This window comes from Dysidea avara, chromosome 2 (assembly GCF_963678975.1).
Source record: "Dysidea avara chromosome 2, odDysAvar1.4, whole genome shotgun sequence".
Taxonomy (NCBI): Eukaryota; Metazoa; Porifera; class Demospongiae; order Dictyoceratida; family Dysideidae; genus Dysidea; species Dysidea avara.
In genome coordinates, this window is record NC_089273.1 from 37525644 (window position 1) to 37545658 (window position 20015).

At 38.2% G+C, this 20015-nt stretch overlaps 1 protein-coding gene across 4 annotated transcripts in view; it reads right to left on the bottom strand.

The window, feature by feature from the left end:
- Positions 1 to 20015, bottom strand: part of LOC136247254 (uncharacterized) — a 100329-nt gene that overhangs the window by 46797 nt on the left and 33517 nt on the right. For all 4 annotated transcript variants that reach the window (XM_066038881.1, XM_066038878.1, XM_066038879.1 and 1 more), the window contains one exon: positions 15362 to 15471. In XM_066038881.1, coding sequence (XP_065894953.1) covers positions 15362 to 15445 — 84 coding nt within the window. In that variant the 5' untranslated portion in view covers positions 15446 to 15471. The remainder of the gene's footprint in view (positions 1 to 15361; positions 15472 to 20015) is intronic.

A 20015-nucleotide genomic window follows, 5' to 3' on the forward strand; every position in this document is an offset into this window, starting at 1 on the left:
GGGGAATAAGCTGCCTAACAAACACAGGCCTCTGTTATTGAGCTTAGAACACGAAGAAGACAAACTTACGTTGCTTTGTTACTCTTACCTTCTACGCCATAATGATTCCTACAAGAACGTGTTCATAGCCCCAGACAGAACCAGGTTTGAGAGAGAAAAACATAAGAAACTGCTTTCTGAACTTAAGCACAGACGCTCACAAGGTGAGGTTGACCTAATAATCCGTAATGGAGCTATGATCACCAAACCTGCTAGAGGTAACACAGCTGCTCACAACTCTGTACCTACTACTAACCAACATTCCTGACAACTTTCAAAATTGCCTAATTAACTGTTCCATGTCTCATACATCTGATTTAAGCTATAACAGCCAATTTGATTCTTCTCCTGGCCCCTGTACTTTTGATAACTCTGATTCCCCTGAAATTAGTTTTAAATTACCACGGCTTGCCGTTGCTAATTTTTGTAGTATTAGAAACAAACAAGCTGAATTGGAATTGTTTTTAGATAATCAAGATATTCACTTATTAATAGGAACTGAGTCGCACTTAAACGATACAATTTTTGATTCAGAAGTTTTCCCCAGAAACTATTCTGCATTCAGGAAGGATAGAAATATTCATGGAGGAGGAGTATTTATCCTAGTTGAAAAATCCATACCATCATCAATTCTAGAGATAGACTCAACTTGTGAAGTTATCTGGGTCCTTTTACATCTCCAACATTCTCATGACATCATCCTGGGAGCTTTCTATGCTCCTCCAAATTCTCCACCATCTGTACGGGATGACTCTCTGAAAGCTTAACACAAGTAAGGCAAACATTTCCAACCAAAATGATCGTATTGGGAGGTGACTTTAATTGCCCTGGGGTGGATTGGTCGTCTGGTTCACTTATGGACTCTTACGTAACATCAACTTTCCGAGAATCCTTGATAACACTAGCTCATGATTTTATGTTGGAACAAACTGTTAATTTGCCAACCAGAGGTAACAACATTTTAGATTTGTGCTTAACCACCCACCCTGACTATATCCATCAGTGTATAACAGTATCAGGCTTCAGTGACCATGAGGCAGCTATTGTAGAACTGACCAATCTTCAGGTTGGCCACAAGAATGTTCAGAAGAAAATATACCTTTATAACACTAGCTCATGATTTTATGTTGGAACAAACTGTTAATTTGTCAACCAGAGGTAACAACATTTTAGATTTGTGCTTAACCACCCACTCTGACTATATCCATCAGTGTATAACAGTATCAGGCTTCAGTGACCATGAGGCAGCTATTGTAGAACTGACCAATCTTCAGGTTGGCCACAAGAATGTTCAGAAGAAAATATACCTTTATAATAGAGCAAACTGGGATATAATTAGGGAAACGGTTTCTACAGTTTCAGACATATATTTAACTTTGAATGAAAATAGCTCTAGAACTGTGGAGCAAAATTGGAACTTTATTCATGAAAGTATTCTACAAATCATTAAAGACCATATTCCAGCTAAGCAAATATCTACATCAAGTCGTTTAACATGGATGACCTCTCAATTCAAAAGGCTGATTAAAAGAAAACAATGTTTGTATAAGCAAGCTAAAAGATTTAAACGCCCTTCTGATTGGAAAGCATATAAAGACATGCAATCCCAAGTACGATCTGCTTTAAAGCAACAGCGCCTTAAATATCTTACTAGTAGTCTAAACTCAGATTGTGACAATAACAGAAGAAAAACATTTTGGAGGTTTATAAAGTATCAAAAGTAGGATACAACATTACAGACACCTACTGATCAAGTAACTACACCCAAAGAAACTGCAGAAACTTTAAATAACCAGTTTAAATCTGTCTTTACGGAAGAGGATTTGGAAAGCATCCCTGAAATGCCAGCATCCTCATATCCATCTATAAACAACATTGATATATCACCAAATGGGGTTTTCAAAATACTATCTGAGTTGGATCTGTATAAATCCCCTGGCCCTGATGCTATCTCTGGACATTTAGTAAAACAAACTGCCGCTGAAATTACTCCGATGCTGACCCATCTCTTTCAACAATCTTTGTCCCCTGGTGTGGTCCCTAGACAATGGAAACTAGCACATGTCACTCCCATTTTCAAATCTGGCAAAAGATCTGTGTCATTTGTCCCACAAAACTACCGATCAGTATCTCTGACATCAATCATTTGCAAAGCAATGGAACATATACTCACAAATCAAATTATGAAACACTTGGAAGCTCATGATATCTTAGTCCCCTGTCAATTCGGCTTTAGATCAAGGCATTCCTGTGAATCGCAGCTGCTTACTGTTACTGATGACTTTGCAAAAGCATTGAATAATAAACTCCAAGTAGATGTTGGTATTCTAGACCTGTCCAAAGCATTTGATAAAGTTCCACATAAAAGACTACTAAGCAAAATTGAATTCTATGGCATCAGAGGCAAGATTTTACAATGAATAGAGTCTTTCTTGAGCAATTGCTACCAACAAGTTGTTGTAGATGGTTCCTTTTCTAATCATTGTAATGTCACATCAGGAGTACCACAAGGCTCAGTTTTGGGTCCTACCTTGTTCTTACTGTACATAAATGATATAAACGAGGGTATCAGTAGCCAAATGAAACTCTTTGCAGATGATTGCTTAATATACAAAGTTATTCACAGTTCAACAGACCATCAAGCACTCCAACAAGACTTGACAATACTGTCAAAGTGGGCAGATAAATGGCAAATGGCTTTTAACATCAGCAAATGTAAGATAATGCAAATTTCTAATCACCATAACAAAAGTTTATTTTCGTATGTAATGAATGGCACATCACTGGCAGTTACAGAACAAGCTGAACAACATTTGTATCTTAGAGTAAAGTTACATCACAGACTTTCATGAAAACCACATATAGATTACATCTGCAATAAGGCAAACAGAGCTGTTGGTTTTTTCGACGAAATCTTCAGCATTGTCCTAGCTATCTACGTGAGCTAGCATATAAACAATTTGTCTTGCCTATTTTAGAGTATTATTCACCAGTGTGGGATCCATACCACCAAACCAACATAAATCAAGTACAGATGGTCCAACATAGAGCTGCTCGTTTTGTCACAGGTCAACCATGGAGATCAAATAATAGAGACAGCATCACTAACATCCTTGAAAGCTTGCAATGGCCTACACTACAAGAACGTTGCAAATCAGCTAGACTAGTTTTACCATATAAAGTACTACATGATTTATTAATTATACCAAACTGTTACCTAACATTTAAATCTACTGTATTATGGACATGACACTCACACAACTTTAAACTAGTACCTTACCAACCAAGAATTGATGTATATAAATATCTAATCAAAAACAGCCAAGCTGTAAAAAAAGGTGCGGCCCCCAAAAAGGCCATGGTGAAAAAGATGTGAAATCCAAGGTGGCGGCCAAGAAATGGCTGTGATGGTAGGTTAATGGTTAAATTTTAATAACGAAAATTCAGGTGAATTTTGTGCCAAGACCAAGCGGTACAAAATTCACCTGAATTGTCGTTATTAAAATTTAACCATTAACCTACCATCACAGCCATTTCTTGGCCACCACCTTGGATTTCACATCTGTTTTCACCATGGCCTTTTTGGGGGCCGTACCTTTTTTTACAGCTTGGCTGTTTTTGATTAGATATCACTTCTTTTTGTATTTGTATACTGCAAAGCCGGCCTATGGCTGGCTTTGGGGCTTTCTCAACCCATGTGTTTTTTTCTTTACTACAGGAAGAAAAAAAGAACTTAAAGAAGATTTTTAATACTTCAATTATTTTTGATTTTATTAGTAATTATACAAATTATATACATATATTTATTACATGCCCATTATTCCCCACAGGATATTGTTTTGCAGCTGATCTCTCTACTGAGTAACTTGAAATGTAGCTGAACTATATACAGGATGGTTTCTTTGTAGCTGAACTCTCTACAAGGTGACCTCTTCTAGCTGGTCTCTCTACAGGGTGATTTGTTTCTAGCTGAACTCTCTACAGGTGATTTGTTTGCAGCGAAACTCGCTACATGGTGGTTTCTTTGTAACTGAACTCTCTACATGATGGTTTCTTTGTAGCTGAACTCTCTACAGGGTGATTTGTTTGCAGCTGAACTCTCTACATGATGGTTTCTTTGTAGTTGAACTCCACAAGGTGACTTCTTCCAGCTGATCTCTCTACAGGGTGATTTGTTTCTAGCTGAACTCTCTACAGGTGATTTGTTTGCAGCTAAACTCTCTACATGGTGGTTTCTCTGTAGCTGAACTCTCTACATGATGGTTTCTTTGTAGCTGAACTCTCTACAAGGTGACCTCTTCTAGCTGGTCTCTCTACAGGGTGATTTGTTTCTAGCTGAACTCTCTACAGGTGATTTGTTTGCAGCGAAACTCGCTACATGGTGGTTTCTTTGTAACTGAACTCTCTACATGATGGTTTCTTTGTAGCTGAACTCTCTACAGGGTGATTTGTTTGCAGCTGAACTCTCTACATGATGGTTTCTTTGTAGTTGAACTCCACAAGGTGACTTCTTCCAGCTGATCTCTCTACAGGGTGATTTGTTTCTAGCTGAACTCTCTACAGGTGATTTGTTTGCAGCTAAACTCTCTACATGGTGGTTTCTCTGTAGCTGAACTCTCTACATGATGGTTTCTTTGTAGCTGAACTCTCTACAGGGTGATTTGTTTGCAGCTGAACTCTCTACATGATGGTTTCTTTGTAGTTGAACTCCACAAGGTGACTTCTTCCAGCTGATCTCTCTACAGGGTGATTTGTTTCTAGCTGAACTCTCTACAGGTGATTTGTTTGCAGCTAAACTCTCTACATGGTGGTTTCTCTGTAGCTGAACTCTCTACATGATGGTTTCTTTGTAGCTGAACTCTCTACAAGGTAACTTCTTCTCTACAGGGTGATTTGTTGTAGTTGAAATCTCTACAGGGTGGTTTGTTTGAGGCTGAACTCTCTAAAAGGCGGTTTCTTTGTAGTTGATCTCTCTACAGAGTAATCTGTTTGTAGCTGAACTCTCTACAAGTGATTTATTTGCAGCTGAACTCTTTATGTGGTGGTTTCTTTGTAGCTGAACTCTCTACAAGGTGACCTCTTCTAGCTGATCTCTCTACAGGGTGATTTGTTTCTAGCTGAACTCTCTACAAGTGATTTTTTGCAGCTAAACACTCTACATGGTGGTTTCTTTGTAGCTGAACTCTCTACATGATGGTTTCTTTGTAGCTGAACTCTTTACAAGGTGACTTCTTCTAGCTTAACTATCTACGGGGTAATTTCTTTGTAGCTGAACTCTCTACATGATGGTTTCTTTGTAGCTGAACTCTCTACAAGGCAACTTCTTCTAGCTGATCTTTCTACTGGGTGATTTGTTTGTAACTGAAGTTTCTACAGGGTGATTTGTTTGCAGCTGAACTCTCTACAGGTGATTTTTTGCAGCTAAACTCTCTACATGATGGTTTCTTTGTAGCTGAACTCTTTACAAGGTGACTTCTTCTAGCTGAACTCTCTACGGGGTACTTTCTTTGTAGCTGAACTCTCTACAAGGTAACTTCTTTTAGCTGATCTTTCTACTGGGTGATCTGTATGTAACTGAATTTTCTACAGGGTGGTTTGTTTGCAGCTGAACTCTCTACATGGTGGTTTCTTTGTTGCTGAACCCTCTACAAGGTAAATTCTTCTACCTGATCTCTCTACAGGGTAATTTGTTTGTAACTGAACTCTGTACAAGGTGCGTTTTGTAGGTGATCTCACTGCAGGTTGATTTGTTTGTAGCTGAACTCACTAAAGGGTGATTTGCTTGTAGCTGAACTCCTTGCATTGTGTCTAGTTTCTAGCTGATCTCTCTACAGGGTGATTTGTTTGTAGCTGATCTCTCTAAAAGTTGATTTGTGTGTAGCTGATCTCTCTGCAGGTTGATTTATTTGTAGCCAGTCTCTCTACAGGGTAATTTGTTTGTAGCTGAACTCTCTATAAGGTGATTTGATTGTAGCTGATCTCTCTGCAAGTTGATTTGTTTTAGCTGAAAGATGATTGCTTGTAGCTGAACTCCTTGCATTGTGTCTAGTTTCTAGCTGATGTCTCTACAGGGTGATTTTTTGTAGCTGAACTCTCTACAGAGTTATTTGTTTCTTGCTTATCTCTCTATAGGTTGATTTGTGTGTAACTGATCTCTCTACAAGCTGATTTGTTTGTAGCTGATCTCTCTGCTGGTTGATTTGTTTCTAGTTGATCTCTCTACAAGTTGATTTGTTTGTTGCTTAACTCTCTGCAAAGTGTTTTGTTTGTAGTTGATCTCTCTACAGGGTAATTTGTTTGTAGCTGAACTCTCTCCACAGTGACTTGTGTGTAGCTGAATTCTCTAGAGAGTGACTTAATTGTAGCTGAATCCTCTACAGGGTGCATGACTTGTTTATAGTTGAACTCTCTTCAGTGTGACCTGTAATGTTCTGAATCTCTACAGTGATATATTTGTAGCTTAACTCTCCACAGGGTGACTTGCTTCATGCTGAACTGTCTATAAGATAACTGTTTGCAGCTGAACTCCCTACAGAATAGTTGTAATGTAACAGAATTCTATAATGGAGTAAATAAATTAGCCGAATGCTTATTTAGGGTGACTGTTCTATTAGAGTATCTCGATCTCGCATTTGCTACACGGAGTTGGCTTTCGAATCATAACTCAGTGGTTTGTAATCCAATTCTTGTATACTACTGCAAAAACTTTCTATGAAGATTATTCCAGCTATACACCGATTTTAAGCTCATTGCTATAAGCGGTTTGCCCAGTAGCCGTGAAAACTAATACTTTTTATTCATAAAAATCGATCGCGTAATTGTGACACAGGTTGGGTTTTGTGTCATATCTCCGTGGTCTTTATCTCGATTCCTTTCAAACTACCAAAAGGTACTCCTACGATGGTTACTTCATCTACATAGCAATTTTCAACTCATTCCATGAAGCGGTTTACCCTGTAGGCGTGACAACAAATCGATCTTGTTTTACGCGAATAATCGGTCATAACTCCTGAACCATCCATCGGATTTGCACCAAATTTAATGCTAGGATTCGTCGTTGGGCTCTCTTTCTGTGTGCCAAATGTCAAGGCGATCGGAGTACGCGTTTGCGTTTTATAGCAATTTTTGCAAGTGTGCGAAAACACGAAGAAGAAAAATATCGAAACTTTGGCAGCTCGTATCTCGGACACGGTTGGAGCGATTTCCTTCCAATTAGGAATGTAGACTCCTATGGCAGGCGGGCAATTCTGTAGCAAATTTGGTTCTAATGGGATAAGGGATCACAGAGATACAAAGGTGTGAAAATGACGTTTTCTTTCTTCCTGTAAATATACTCACGGTGTGGCGCGCCAGCTTCTTGGGCCGCACGACATACTACCGTGTGTCTTGATTCCTTCCTCCCAAGAAATGTACCAAAATGGAACAGATTAGATGATGAGATTATTGAAACTGACTGTGTTGAAGAATTTAAGCAAAAATTATCCCCTTCTATGTATATAGTTAAGTAACTTATCGTAATTGTATATATTTTTTATAGTTTATTATTGTAATTGTACATATGTATATAATTAAGTAACTTGTCGTAATTGTACATACTTATATAGTTAAGTAACTAATTGAAATTGTACACATGTAATTGCAAATCAGCATTATACCTCTGAAGGGTCCTGCTGATTAACGATAAATAATAATAACAACATCAAACGTAGCGTTAAAAACAAGAAAACACTCACTGGCGGCCAGATATAGATTTTTTTAATCGTAAGAACTCGAAATTTCTTCTCACTCACTCACTGACCACAGTCGCAAGCCTAGAGCCCAAACGAAGCAGCGCACGGTCACCATTTTACGCCACAACAACAAACTCATCGGTGGGATGTGCCTTTTGAGGTTCCGACGAGTGTGCGCTTTGTCTTTTCTTTTGTCTTTGTTAGGCACAATTTATGAATTTGCGCAGTTTATAAATTACGCTGCGCATTCTGTGAATTCATAAATTGCGCAACAATTTATAAATTGCGCAGTTGTCCGGCTTGGCTGACATGGCAAGGGCGACTCGGTTGTTGACCTACTGTCGTTCTAAGTGTAAGATCACGAGATTTCCTCGTGCAGTGCATGCGAGGTGTGAGTTTCTCTCGGAGTTTCTACTGGTTGGAGATACAGTGTCGAAACAGGTCACGACAGAGAGATACTGAAAAGTTATGTAGAGGAAAATATCTTGATCCCAATCACACATCCAAAAGCAAAACAGTATCGGAGGAGAAGGCGCAGAAGTTAACAGACGTTTTGAATGGCTGGAACAGAAGCCGGCCGGATTTCCCAACCTTTTCAAATTCTGCAGTGGGTTATATGACAAAGAAGTTTGTTTTGTTAAACTACCAAACCTGAAGTTGGAAGATGTTCTATGTTTGCTTGCCAAACATAGGGTAAGAATCCATCATGTTTGTGCCTGTCCTTCACAAAGTCTGTAATTAGCTACAGAATGAGAATGACAAAATTGTCTTTGGCCACCATTGTTTAGTTACAACAGTTGATGACTTATTAGAGCATGTACATTCAACTGAAAATGGACATGTGGGCAACAAGAAGACAATCGCAGAGGTATGGAAGTATAGTGAATTATGTATGCTATCATATTCTCAAGCATCACAAAAAATTAATAGCCACTAGTCATAAGACTCTGGATGTGGTTGTGGAGATGAATAGTTAATTATATTATAGCAATATTCTATACTGAAGAAGTAGTCTGGTTCCCAATTTTGTAATAATGCCAAGCTGTTAATTGTGAAGGGCATGCAAGTCAGGCTGGATTTTAGCTGATACTTTTGGCAAGAAAGATCAAACCTTCATGATCCCCATAGGCATAGCAACTAGTGCTCTGTGATACAGTACATTTTGTGTATCACGTATCACCATCAAAAAATTGTTCGATACAAAACTATACCATGATACTATAATAAAGTGGTCATGGCTATATAGTTATGACTGTGGTACTAGCTAGCATAATAGCTAATAGTTGTAACAATATCCACTTTATCTGTACCTTATAGAACCGACACTGATTCTGCATTCACTGCGTATACAGAATGTCAATAAATTATATAGATGACAATTAACTTGTTGTTCTATGGGTGAATTGATGAATTTCTTTTCATTGTCTGCTGTGTCAATGAGTTATGATGTATCATGCACATTAACAGATAATGTTTGTTTATTTAGAATCATTGGATGACTATTGTCATTTTTGTGGAATGATTAGTTTGGATGATGATAGAATTGATTGGTGAGGTCTAGTTACGTAAACAAATTGTGTATTCACGTGTGGACTCCATGCATAGGTCAGGTGCAATAGTTGCTCATGGGGGTACCATGAATGGTCTTTAGGAAGACATGTGGTTACAGCCAGGCAAGATGAAAATGAATATAACTTTTCAGGGGCTTGCTGTTCATCAAATGGAGATGCACCTTTGTAACTAATGTATTGGAATATAATGATATGTGTCACACAACATACCTGATTCCATGCAAACACTATATGTTTGCACTAATAACTGTATCACACAGAGGTGGCATTATGTAATCACATGTTGTGTTACATCTGCACGCATGGGATAATGTGAGAGTGAAACTATAAGTACATGTACCATTTGGACTGGACATGATGTTGGACACGAGTTACAATGCACCAAACCTTATATGCTGATACATGTTTCATTACTGGTGCAGCGTATGCGCTGTGTTGGTATGTGTGACTGCATATAGTAAAAACGGAAGATTAAACACGCCTAATTTTTGAAGAAAAACTGATTTTAATCACTGATTACAACCACGTGAAACAGATATAGGGTACACAATGAACACTAGTTCCATGACAAAGGATTGAACATAACTTGATAATATTAAAAAGCTTTTATAAATATACATGTAGCATACAGGATTTAAAATCTAAACATATTCAAAATGTGCATAAGCTTCCATTTTTACTCTATGCAGTCACATGTGCTGGACAACTGCTAGAAAAAGTATAGCGACAGGCTGGACTCGATAGTCCCTGTGCCCATGAAAGCTAACCCACATGGAGAGATATCAGCAGATGAACCTGCTACCACAAGTAGTACACAGAGGGTAGCAGAGAGAAAGACAGTGTGCACCTTATCCAGGTCAGCTGCAGAGCCCCCTGGGCACAATCAGCCTGCCCAGTATAATAATACGCAAGGGAGAAATATCCAAAATAGAAAATGGAAGCTAGTGCGTCACGGCGATCTTTACCCATGCATGTTCCTCGTAGTAAAACCTCGAGTAAACATAGCTATTAAGGGGCTTATTATACCTCCCTAAGAGCAGCCATGATAGCTACGCACTTGAATCGGCCAAGAACGTAACGGCGGTACACTGAATGGACCAGAATCCAGGGAGTTCACAAAATGCGCAGCTCATACGGTAGTTCACAAATTGCGCAACAATTTATACATTGTTGCGCATTTTATGAATTCACAAAGTGCGCAGCGCAATTTATAAACTGCGCAAATTCACAGATTGCGCCTAACATATTCAATCAGACTGCTTGTCTTTTTCATCCAACGAAACCTTACCGAGGCATTAATTTTCCATATCAACACTTTCTTTAAGCAGCATAGTTGACGCAACAAAATTATTTAAGGCGCTTAGACTACTCTACTGTACGGCACCCGACTTTACGGAGGTACCAGTACTCCACAATAGGTAACAAGGTCACGCCCATTCTTAATTCTACATATTATTGATCTATCGATCGAGACCACGATGACCACGCCCCTTTTACGTTAGCTGTATTTGTGACCACACACCCTTAAGTTGGTAGGCTGATATCGAAGCCACGATGACCATACTCTTTTTTTGGGGCAAGCACATCTTCGCAGGCTAACTAGAGATACTCTCATACAGCAGTCAGCCTAATAAAACAGTCAAATGTTTATACCTAACTGTATGCTTTAACAAAAAACTAAACAAACTTGTATATTAAAAATTATAAATTTAAAAATAAAGTAGGGTTTCAAGCTATAAAAAGTAGTGAAAAAAGAAATGAACAATCGTAGCTATTACAGCATAGCTCAGTGTTAATTCCCTACTTTGGCATGGTATAACAATCTAATCCAAAACAGCCAAGCTGTAAAAAAAGTGTGCGGCCCTCAGAAAGGCTATGGTGAAAAAAGATGTGAAATCCAAGGTGGCGGCCAAGAAATGGCTGTGATGGTAGGTTAATGGTAAAAATTTTAATAACGACAATTCAGGTGAATTTTTGTGCCGCTTCACAAAATTTACCTAAATTGTCATTATTAAAATTTTTACCATTAACCTACCATCACAGCCATTTCTTGGCCGCCACCTTGGATTTCACATCTTTTTTCACCATAGCCTTTCTGAGGGCTGCACACTTTTTTTACAGCTTGGCTGTTTTGGATTAGATTTCACTTCTTTTTGTATTTGTATACTACAAAGCCGGCCTATGGCTGGCTTTGGGGCTTTTTTAATCCATGTATTTTTTTCTTTACTACAGGAAGAAGAAAAGAACTTAAAGAAGAATTTTAGTACTTCAATTATTTTTGATTTTATTAGTAATTATACAAATTATATACATATATTTATTACATGCTCATTATTCCCCACAGGATTTTTTTGCAGCTGATCTCTCTACTGGGTGACTTGAAATGTAGCTGAACTATATACAGGATGGTTTTTTTGTAGCTGAACTCTCTATAAGGTGACTTCGTCCAGTTGATCTCTCTACGGGGTGATTTGTTTCTAGCTGAACTCTCTACAGGTGAATTGTTTGCAGCTAAACTCTCTACATGGTGGTTTCTTTGTAGCTGAACTCTCTACAAGGTAACTTCTTCTCTACAGGGTGATTTGTTGTAGTTGAATTCTCTACTAGGTGGTTTGTATGAGGCTGAACTCTCTACATGGTGGTTTCTTTGTAGCTGAATTCTCTACAGAGTGATTTGTTTGCAGCTGAACTCTCTACATGATGGTTTCTTTGTAACTGAACACTCTACAAGGTGACTTCTTCTAGCATGATCTTTCTACAGGGTGAATTGTTGTAGCTGAACTATCTACAAGGTAACTTCTTCTAGCTGATCTCTATACAGGGTGATTTGTTTGTAGTTGAATTCTGTACAGGTGGTTTCTTTGTAGCTGAACTCTGTACATGATGGTTTCTTTGTAGCTAAACTCTTTACAAGGTGACTTCTTCTAGCTGAACTCTCTATGGGGTAATTTCTTTGTAGCTGAACTCTCTATATGATGGTTTCTTTGTAAATGAACTCTCTACAAGGTGAATTCTTCTACCTGATCTCTCTACAGGGTGATTTGTTTGTAGCTGAACTCTGTACAAGGTGCTTTTTTGTAGGTGATCTCACTGCAGGTTGATTTGTTTGTAGCTGAACTCACTAAAGGGTGATTTGCTTGTAGCTGAACTCCTTACATTGTGTCCAGTTTCTAGCTGATCTCTCCACAGAGTGATTTGTTTGTAGCTGAACTCTCTATAAGGTGATTTATTTGTAGCTGAACTCCTTACATTGTGTGTAGTTTCTAGCTGATCTCTCTACAGGATGATTTGTTTGTAATTGATCTCTCTACAAGTTGATTTGTGTGTAGCTGATCTCTCTGCAGGTTGATTTGTTTGTAGCCGATCTCTCTACAGGGTAATTTGTTTGTAGCTGAACTCTCTATAAGGTGATTTGTATGTAGTTGATCTCTCTGCAGGTTGATTTGTTTTAGCTGAACTCTCTACAGGCTGATTTGTTTGTAGCCGATCTCTCTACAGGGTATTTTGTTTGTAGCTGAACTCTCTACAAGTTGATTTGTGTGTAGCTGATCTCTCTGCAGGTTGATTTGTTTGTAGCCGATCTCTCTACAGGGCAATTTGTTTGTAGCTGATCTCTCTACAGGGTGATTTTTTTGTAGCTGACCTCTCTTCAGGGTGATTTATTTCTAGCTGATCTCTCTACAGGGTGATTTTTTGTAGCTGACCTCTCTTCAGGGTGATTTGTTTCTAGCTGATTGCTCTACAGGTTGATTTGTTTGTAGATGAACTCTCTACAGGGTGATTTGTTTGTAGCTGAACTCCTTACATTGTGTGTAGTTTCTAGCTGATCTCTCTACAGGGTGATTTGTTTGTAGCTGGTCTCTCTACAAGTTGATTTGTGTGTATATAGCTGATCTCTCTGCAGGTAGATTTGTTTGTAGCCGATCTCTCTACAGGTAATCTGTTTGTAGCTGAACTCTCTATAAGGTGATTTGTTTGTAGCTGATCTCTCTGCAGGTTGATTTGTTTTAGCTGAACTCTCTACAGGGTGATTGCTTGTAGCTGAACTCCTTACATTGTGTCTAGTTTCTAGCTGATGTCTCTACAGGGTGATTTTTTGTAGCTGAACTCTCTTCAGGGTGGTTTGTTTCTAGCTGATCTCTCTACAGGTAGATTTGTGTTGATTTGTTCATTGCTGATTGCTCTAAAGGTAATTGATTTGTTGCAGTTGAACATCCTGCGAAGTGTTTTGTTTGTAGCTGATCACTCTAAAGGGTAATTTGTTTGTAGCTGAACTCTCTCCACAGTGACTTGTGTGTAGCAGAATTCTGTGTAAATGAATTCTCTAGAGAGTGACTTAATTGTAGCTGAATTCTCTACACAGTGCATGACTTGTTTATAGCTGAACTTTTTTCAGTGTGACTTGTAATGTTCTGAATCTCTATAGTGGTATATTTACTTAACTCTCCACATGGTGACTGTCTTCTTGCTGAACTGTCTATGAGATTAACTGTTTGCAGCTGAACTCCCTACACAATAACTTGTGATGTAATAAAATTCTATAATGGAGTAAATAAATTAGCCGAATGCTCTATTAGGGTGACTGTTCTATTAGAGTATCTCGATCTCGCATTTGCTACACGTAGTTGGCTTTCGAATCATAACTCAGTGGTTTGTAATCCGATTCTTCTGTACTACTGCAAGGACTTTCTATGAAGATTATTCCAGCTATACACCGATTTTCAGCTCATTGCTCTAAGCGGTTTGCCTAGTAGACGTGAAAACTAATACTTTTTTATTCATAAAAATCGATCGCGTAATTGTGACACAGGTTGGGTTTTGTGTCATATCTCCGTGGTCTTTATCTCGATTCCTTTCAAACCACCAAAAGGCACTTCTACGATGGTTACTCCATCTACATAGCAATTTTCAACTCATTCCATGAAGCGGTTTACCCTGTAGGCGTGACAACAAATCGATCTTGTTTTACGCGAATAATCGGTCATAACTCCTGAACAATTCATCAGATTTGTGCCAAATTTGATGCTACTATTCGCCTTTGGACTCCCTTTCTGTGTGCCAAATTTCAAGGCGATCGGAGTACGCGTTTGCTTGTTATAGCAATTTTTGCAAGTGTGCGAAAAGACGAAGAAGAAGAAGAAAAAAAACGAAGAAAAAAAAACCAAACTTTGGCAGCTCGTATCTCGGAAATGGCTGGAGCGATTTTCTTCAAATTTGGAATGTAGACTCCCTTGGCTGGCGGGCAACTGTGTAGCAAATTTGGTTCCAATCAGATAAGTGATCACCAAGATACAAAGGTGTGAAAATGACGTTTTCGTTCTTCCTGTCAATATACTCACGGTGTGGCGCGCCGGCTTCTTGGGCCGCACGACACACTACCGTGTGTCTTGATTATTTTGTATTCAATGCCAAAGCAGGGATTTCCCACTGAGCTAATCTGTAATAGCTACCATTGTTCATCTCTTATTTCACTACTTTTTATAGCATGAAATCCTACTTCATTTTTTAAATTTATAATTTTTATTATACTAGTAGGTTCCTTATACTCACATACTACATGTTAAGTGTACAATATTTTTCTTTAAATAGCTACTTCTACAAAGGTGACCGTATCTGCGAAAAGAGGACATAATTGATATTTTTCGAATTCCTGTTTATTAAATATTTATAATCTACTTAGCCAAGTGTATCCGCTGGCATAGTTTCAGCTTCATACGCCACTAACTTTGGGAGTTACAGCTCTACAAAGTACTAACAACAGAAAAATCGATTTGTACAGCAAGTATAGGGAAAATAAAATACAGGCGCTTACAAAAATGGTTGTAACTTACCAACGGATTGAGGTACGTAGCTACCATTTTATCATCGTGTTCGCCATGAACAGGGGAATCAATTAGTAGGTAAGTATAATTATTATTATTTTTTATTATTATCTATGAATAATGTACATTGTGATTACATGTAGGTTTTTCAAATTAATAAAGTCACACTGTAGCATGTATACCTACATTGTTTACATACCTTTGCTTGGTGGGCACACAGTTTCTTCACAATACCAATTTTTCCTGGAAACAGTTCTTTTAAATCATGTTCGGTTAAAAGCATGAACACTTCACCATCTATATCCTGATCTGTAAAATCAACATGGAACCAGTTTGTAAATAATTGTACATTGTTTTGCTATATATATATACAGATCAACAAAACTGTCAATTAACTTCATTATACAAATATACTAAAGTATATTCAGGCAGCTAACAGGAACTATCCACTGGTAATAGAAATAATGAAGAATATTTCTATAAAGCAGTGGTTACTGAACTGAAAGCTGGTGCATTAGTGCTGAGACTACTGAACTAATAGTCATGCTATGCTTTCCAAATAGATTCTAAGGCTCAGAAGGGCCAGGTAAGCAAATAAACAGTCGGATTGATAGATTGTATGAATTTGCCTTAAGGTTACAGTATAGTCACAGGCAATCATTCAAATTTTTGAATGGCTATCAATACTTTTCGAAAAGGCCATAAAACCACTCTACTAAGTCTAGCAGCATGAAAGGTTTAAAGTGAACACAAAGCCCTAAATATTAATGTTTTAAGTTGCTACAGTGTAGTTTGAGTCAGGTGGAACACTACAAGTTGTTGTAGCAAGATAGGTAAGTCTTACATTGGCTCAGCTCCAGCTGTCACTACCATGTTTTTCTGCCTCCAAAGGCAGCAAAAGTTGTAGGCTCTATGGGAAGTTCTATGGCAGGGTAATACTGAACATTAAATTTATTAGGTTCTGTGGGAGCATTTTAGGCGTATTTCTCCCCAGTGACAGAGATACAAGCCTTCAAAGAACTTGTTTCACTCAAAGTACTAAAATTTTAATAAAACGTCTTCACAAACAGTAACTTAAAATATCACTTCCACAGTACCTAGATATTTTAGTTGTTTAGTTACTTGTGTTGAAATTATAGAGATTCAGTAATCTGTTAGTCTGGTTTGTGATGACATCTTTTTTTAAAACATCACTCTATCATGGGCCACACACCCATGAACAATTGTTGTTCTGCATTAAAACAAACAAGTACAAATAGCTGTATTACTTCCACAACACAGTTGATGAAATAATATAGTTTTTTCACATAGTTAAAAACAACAGTGTCAGGACGGTTACTCAAATGATGGTTTTCTGAGGTTAAACTGAAATCCCACAAACCTTTGCCAGTGAGTTTTCTACAACTGGTAGGGAATGATGATTAAACCAGGAGGATGATGATAGTGGCAAGGAGAACACTTTAGGAAAGTGCCAATGGATTATACTTGCCACTAAATTGTGGCGATACAAATAAGTTGAAGTTGCCAACCGTGGACAGGCAGCCATCAAGTGAAGAATCATTTCCTCAGCCTGATCATACACTCTACACTTCACTGATGGAACACTTTTCATCATCACTTTGGCCTCATAAACTCTAGTGGCAATGACCTGGTCCTGCATGTATAGCAAAGATGGTAGACTCAGATTCTGAGTGTAGATGCTGACGAAGCCACTGAGTACTCTTACTCCTATGAACATCATGAGATGCCAGCAGTGGAAAGAACTTGCTGTGTAAATGTTTGGCAGACAACCGATCCACCAGAATCTCTATCTGCTTCTCAACAACAGCATGCCTCAAAGAGGCAGAATCACACAATGTCAGGCCAGAAGGCAATGACAGAGATGAACAATAATCTCTATCTCTGGTAGTGATAGAGATACAAGGCAGCAGGGAATGGTCAAGGTCAGAGCACAACTGGACCAGCTTGTCAGTGGATGACACAAGGTGGTGAGCTATTAGGACCAACTTCCTGTTGTACAAGTTCTCTATGTTAATTAGCACATGGCCTGCATTACAGCGTGGCAAATATAGTCTCTCTACAAATGAATGAGGATGATGGCTATTACATGCAGTCATAAGTTTTCTTTCTAGTTAAAACATCAAAATGCTCAATCTCTTTTTTGGTCCATGGAATGATACCAAAACCATAAGTCAATACTGGAACACAAAATTAATTGGTTGCTCTAACTTTACGTGGACCACTGAGGAGCAACTTTCATATCAGTTTTAAACATTTTAAATAGACATCCAAAATATACTTCTTACTCCTTGAGCTGTCCACTCCCTCAAATTCATGAAATCCCAGATATCTATATGTGTCTCCAACATTCAATTCATGGATACAAGAGTCATTACTGAACGCAACATCGCCTGTTTGAGAGATCCTCCCTCTACTAGCTGTCAGCTTGGCACATTTGTCCAACCCAAAATTAGGTCAACATCATCTCAAAATATCTTAACAGTGTGGAGCAAAACTTCTAATTGAGCATTGCTTTTAGAAAACAATTTTAAATCGTCCATATACAATAAATGATTGAGAGTATTATTTGAAGTGACCTGGTAGCCACTGAGGTGGTCCAGCAACAAACTTAAAGGGTTTAAGGTGACACAAAATAACAGAGGACTACTACTACTACTACTACTGCTTGTCATTAAAATGATTACACATGTACAATATAATACAGAAAAAATTTGGTTCACGAGCAAAAAAGTTTAAGTCACACCAAAATCAAAATTAGTAACCCTAATAATTGAGATAGTCCCAAGTAGTGCTGCTTATTGGAGCCGCTGGAATAGACGATCACAGTAACATGGTAACTTCTTAAGAAACTTCTGATGGTGACACAAAGCAACACCAGAATGTCCCAAACAATTGGAATAACTTCAACAAGCTGGCTGTAGCAAGTGGAAACTTCTCTGGGAAGGGGTAAATGCTTGGAAATCTATTCATCCTCTTTTTCAAACACGTTAACATCAGCTGGGCAAGAATTTCAACAAACAATATAATGATGATTTTTTCAGAAATAAAACAATATCAGGCCTGTTATTTGGAATTTTCATATTAGTATATATTCCAAAATCCTATAAAATTTTAGCATCATTTTCCACTACAGTAAAGACTGATGAGAGAACCAACTGTTTGCAGTGAGTGGAAAGTTAAAAGTCGTGCACAAATTCCAGTACACTACACTGGCTATCATATTATGGTGCTGGATGTAGCTGGTTTTAGCCAAAATGATACACCAGGCCAGGACATGCTGAATGGTCTCTTCGTGTTCAAAGCAAAACCAACACAATAAAGAGGGAACAGGTAACCTCATTATTTTAGACTGGTACACTGTGGTACATAACAGTGATAACACCCGATATTGTACTGCAAATACTGAACTCTCAGACTCACTATGAAGGGAGTGTTTTAGCCACTGAGACCTATGACTAGTATTGATGTTATCAATCTCATATAAGTAAAAAACTTGTTATGAAGAAGCTTCTCACACAGTTTAGTAACAAGATTCTGCCGCTGCGCAGAACAAATAATACTCTCAAGTTGTCCAGTATGTAAACATGAAAAGTTTTCCAATCCCAAGTCCACAGCAAATATCTTAGCCTTGGATAGCAGTGACTTAGAAGATGGCATCTGAGAAATTATACCAAAACAATCTTTCACCAAAGATTCACACGACATCTGAAGGTGTTGAGTGAGCATTAACAGTCAACACTGGTACGAATGGTCAATGTTCACCAGTCCGCGACTTCCCACTTGATGGGGTAAGTACAGACTTTCAATTGCAGAATGAGGGTGATGACTGTTTGCAGTGGTCATAACCTTATGTGTTAACACATCAAAATGTGAAAGCTCAGCTTTAGCCCAATTAACAATTTCAAAACCATAGGAAAGTAAAGGAACACAATAACCATTAGTGGCCTGCACTTTAAACCTACCATGAAGCAGTGACTTCCACACTAATTTTAAGTCTCCTCAACATTTCAGCAGATATAATCTCCTTACACTTGGCATGATTAACTCCACCAGACTCTGGGAAGCCCAAGTAGAGATAGGTCTCACCATAGGCCAGTTCACCAATCTCATCTCCAATCATCAAAACAGGACCAGTAGATATAGGTTTTCCTCACTTCACAATTAACTTAGCACACTTACTAATGCCAAAAGACATTCTAATATCATCTGAAAACTTTCAGTAAATCCACCATTTTCTGTAAACCAGCATCATTCTGGGTAAAGAGCTTTAAGTCATCCATATAAAGCTAACGAGTCAAATTTCCTGTTGATGAGATCTTATAACCCTTCAAACCATCCAATATATAGCTTAGGGGATTCAAACAAAAACAGAATAACAATGAACTCAGTGTGTCTCCCTGATAGATTCCACACTTCGCCGAGACATCAGATAATTTCAAGGGTGCTTTATCAGGAAAACAAAGGAGGTTCCCCACAATGGCATCAGATGTTCTATACATGTTGTCAACAAAGATGGAAAATGAAAAAGGCTTAGACACTCCAGAAGCCAGTTGTGAGGCACTGAGTCATAAGCCTTACGGTAATCTAGCCATGCCACAGACAAAGAATGATACTTACTGCGTACCTGGTGCCACACACTATCTGTCAACAAAAGATGATCAACACAGCCATACTGGCTTCTGGAGCACCCCTTTTGAGCTGGATGGATCAGTTGATATTTTTCACAATGGTCAAACATCAGAGACGATAAACAACCAGTCCATAATTTATAAACAATATTTAAGCAGGAAATAGGATGGTAATTCTGTGGAGCAGACAAATCTTTGCACTTG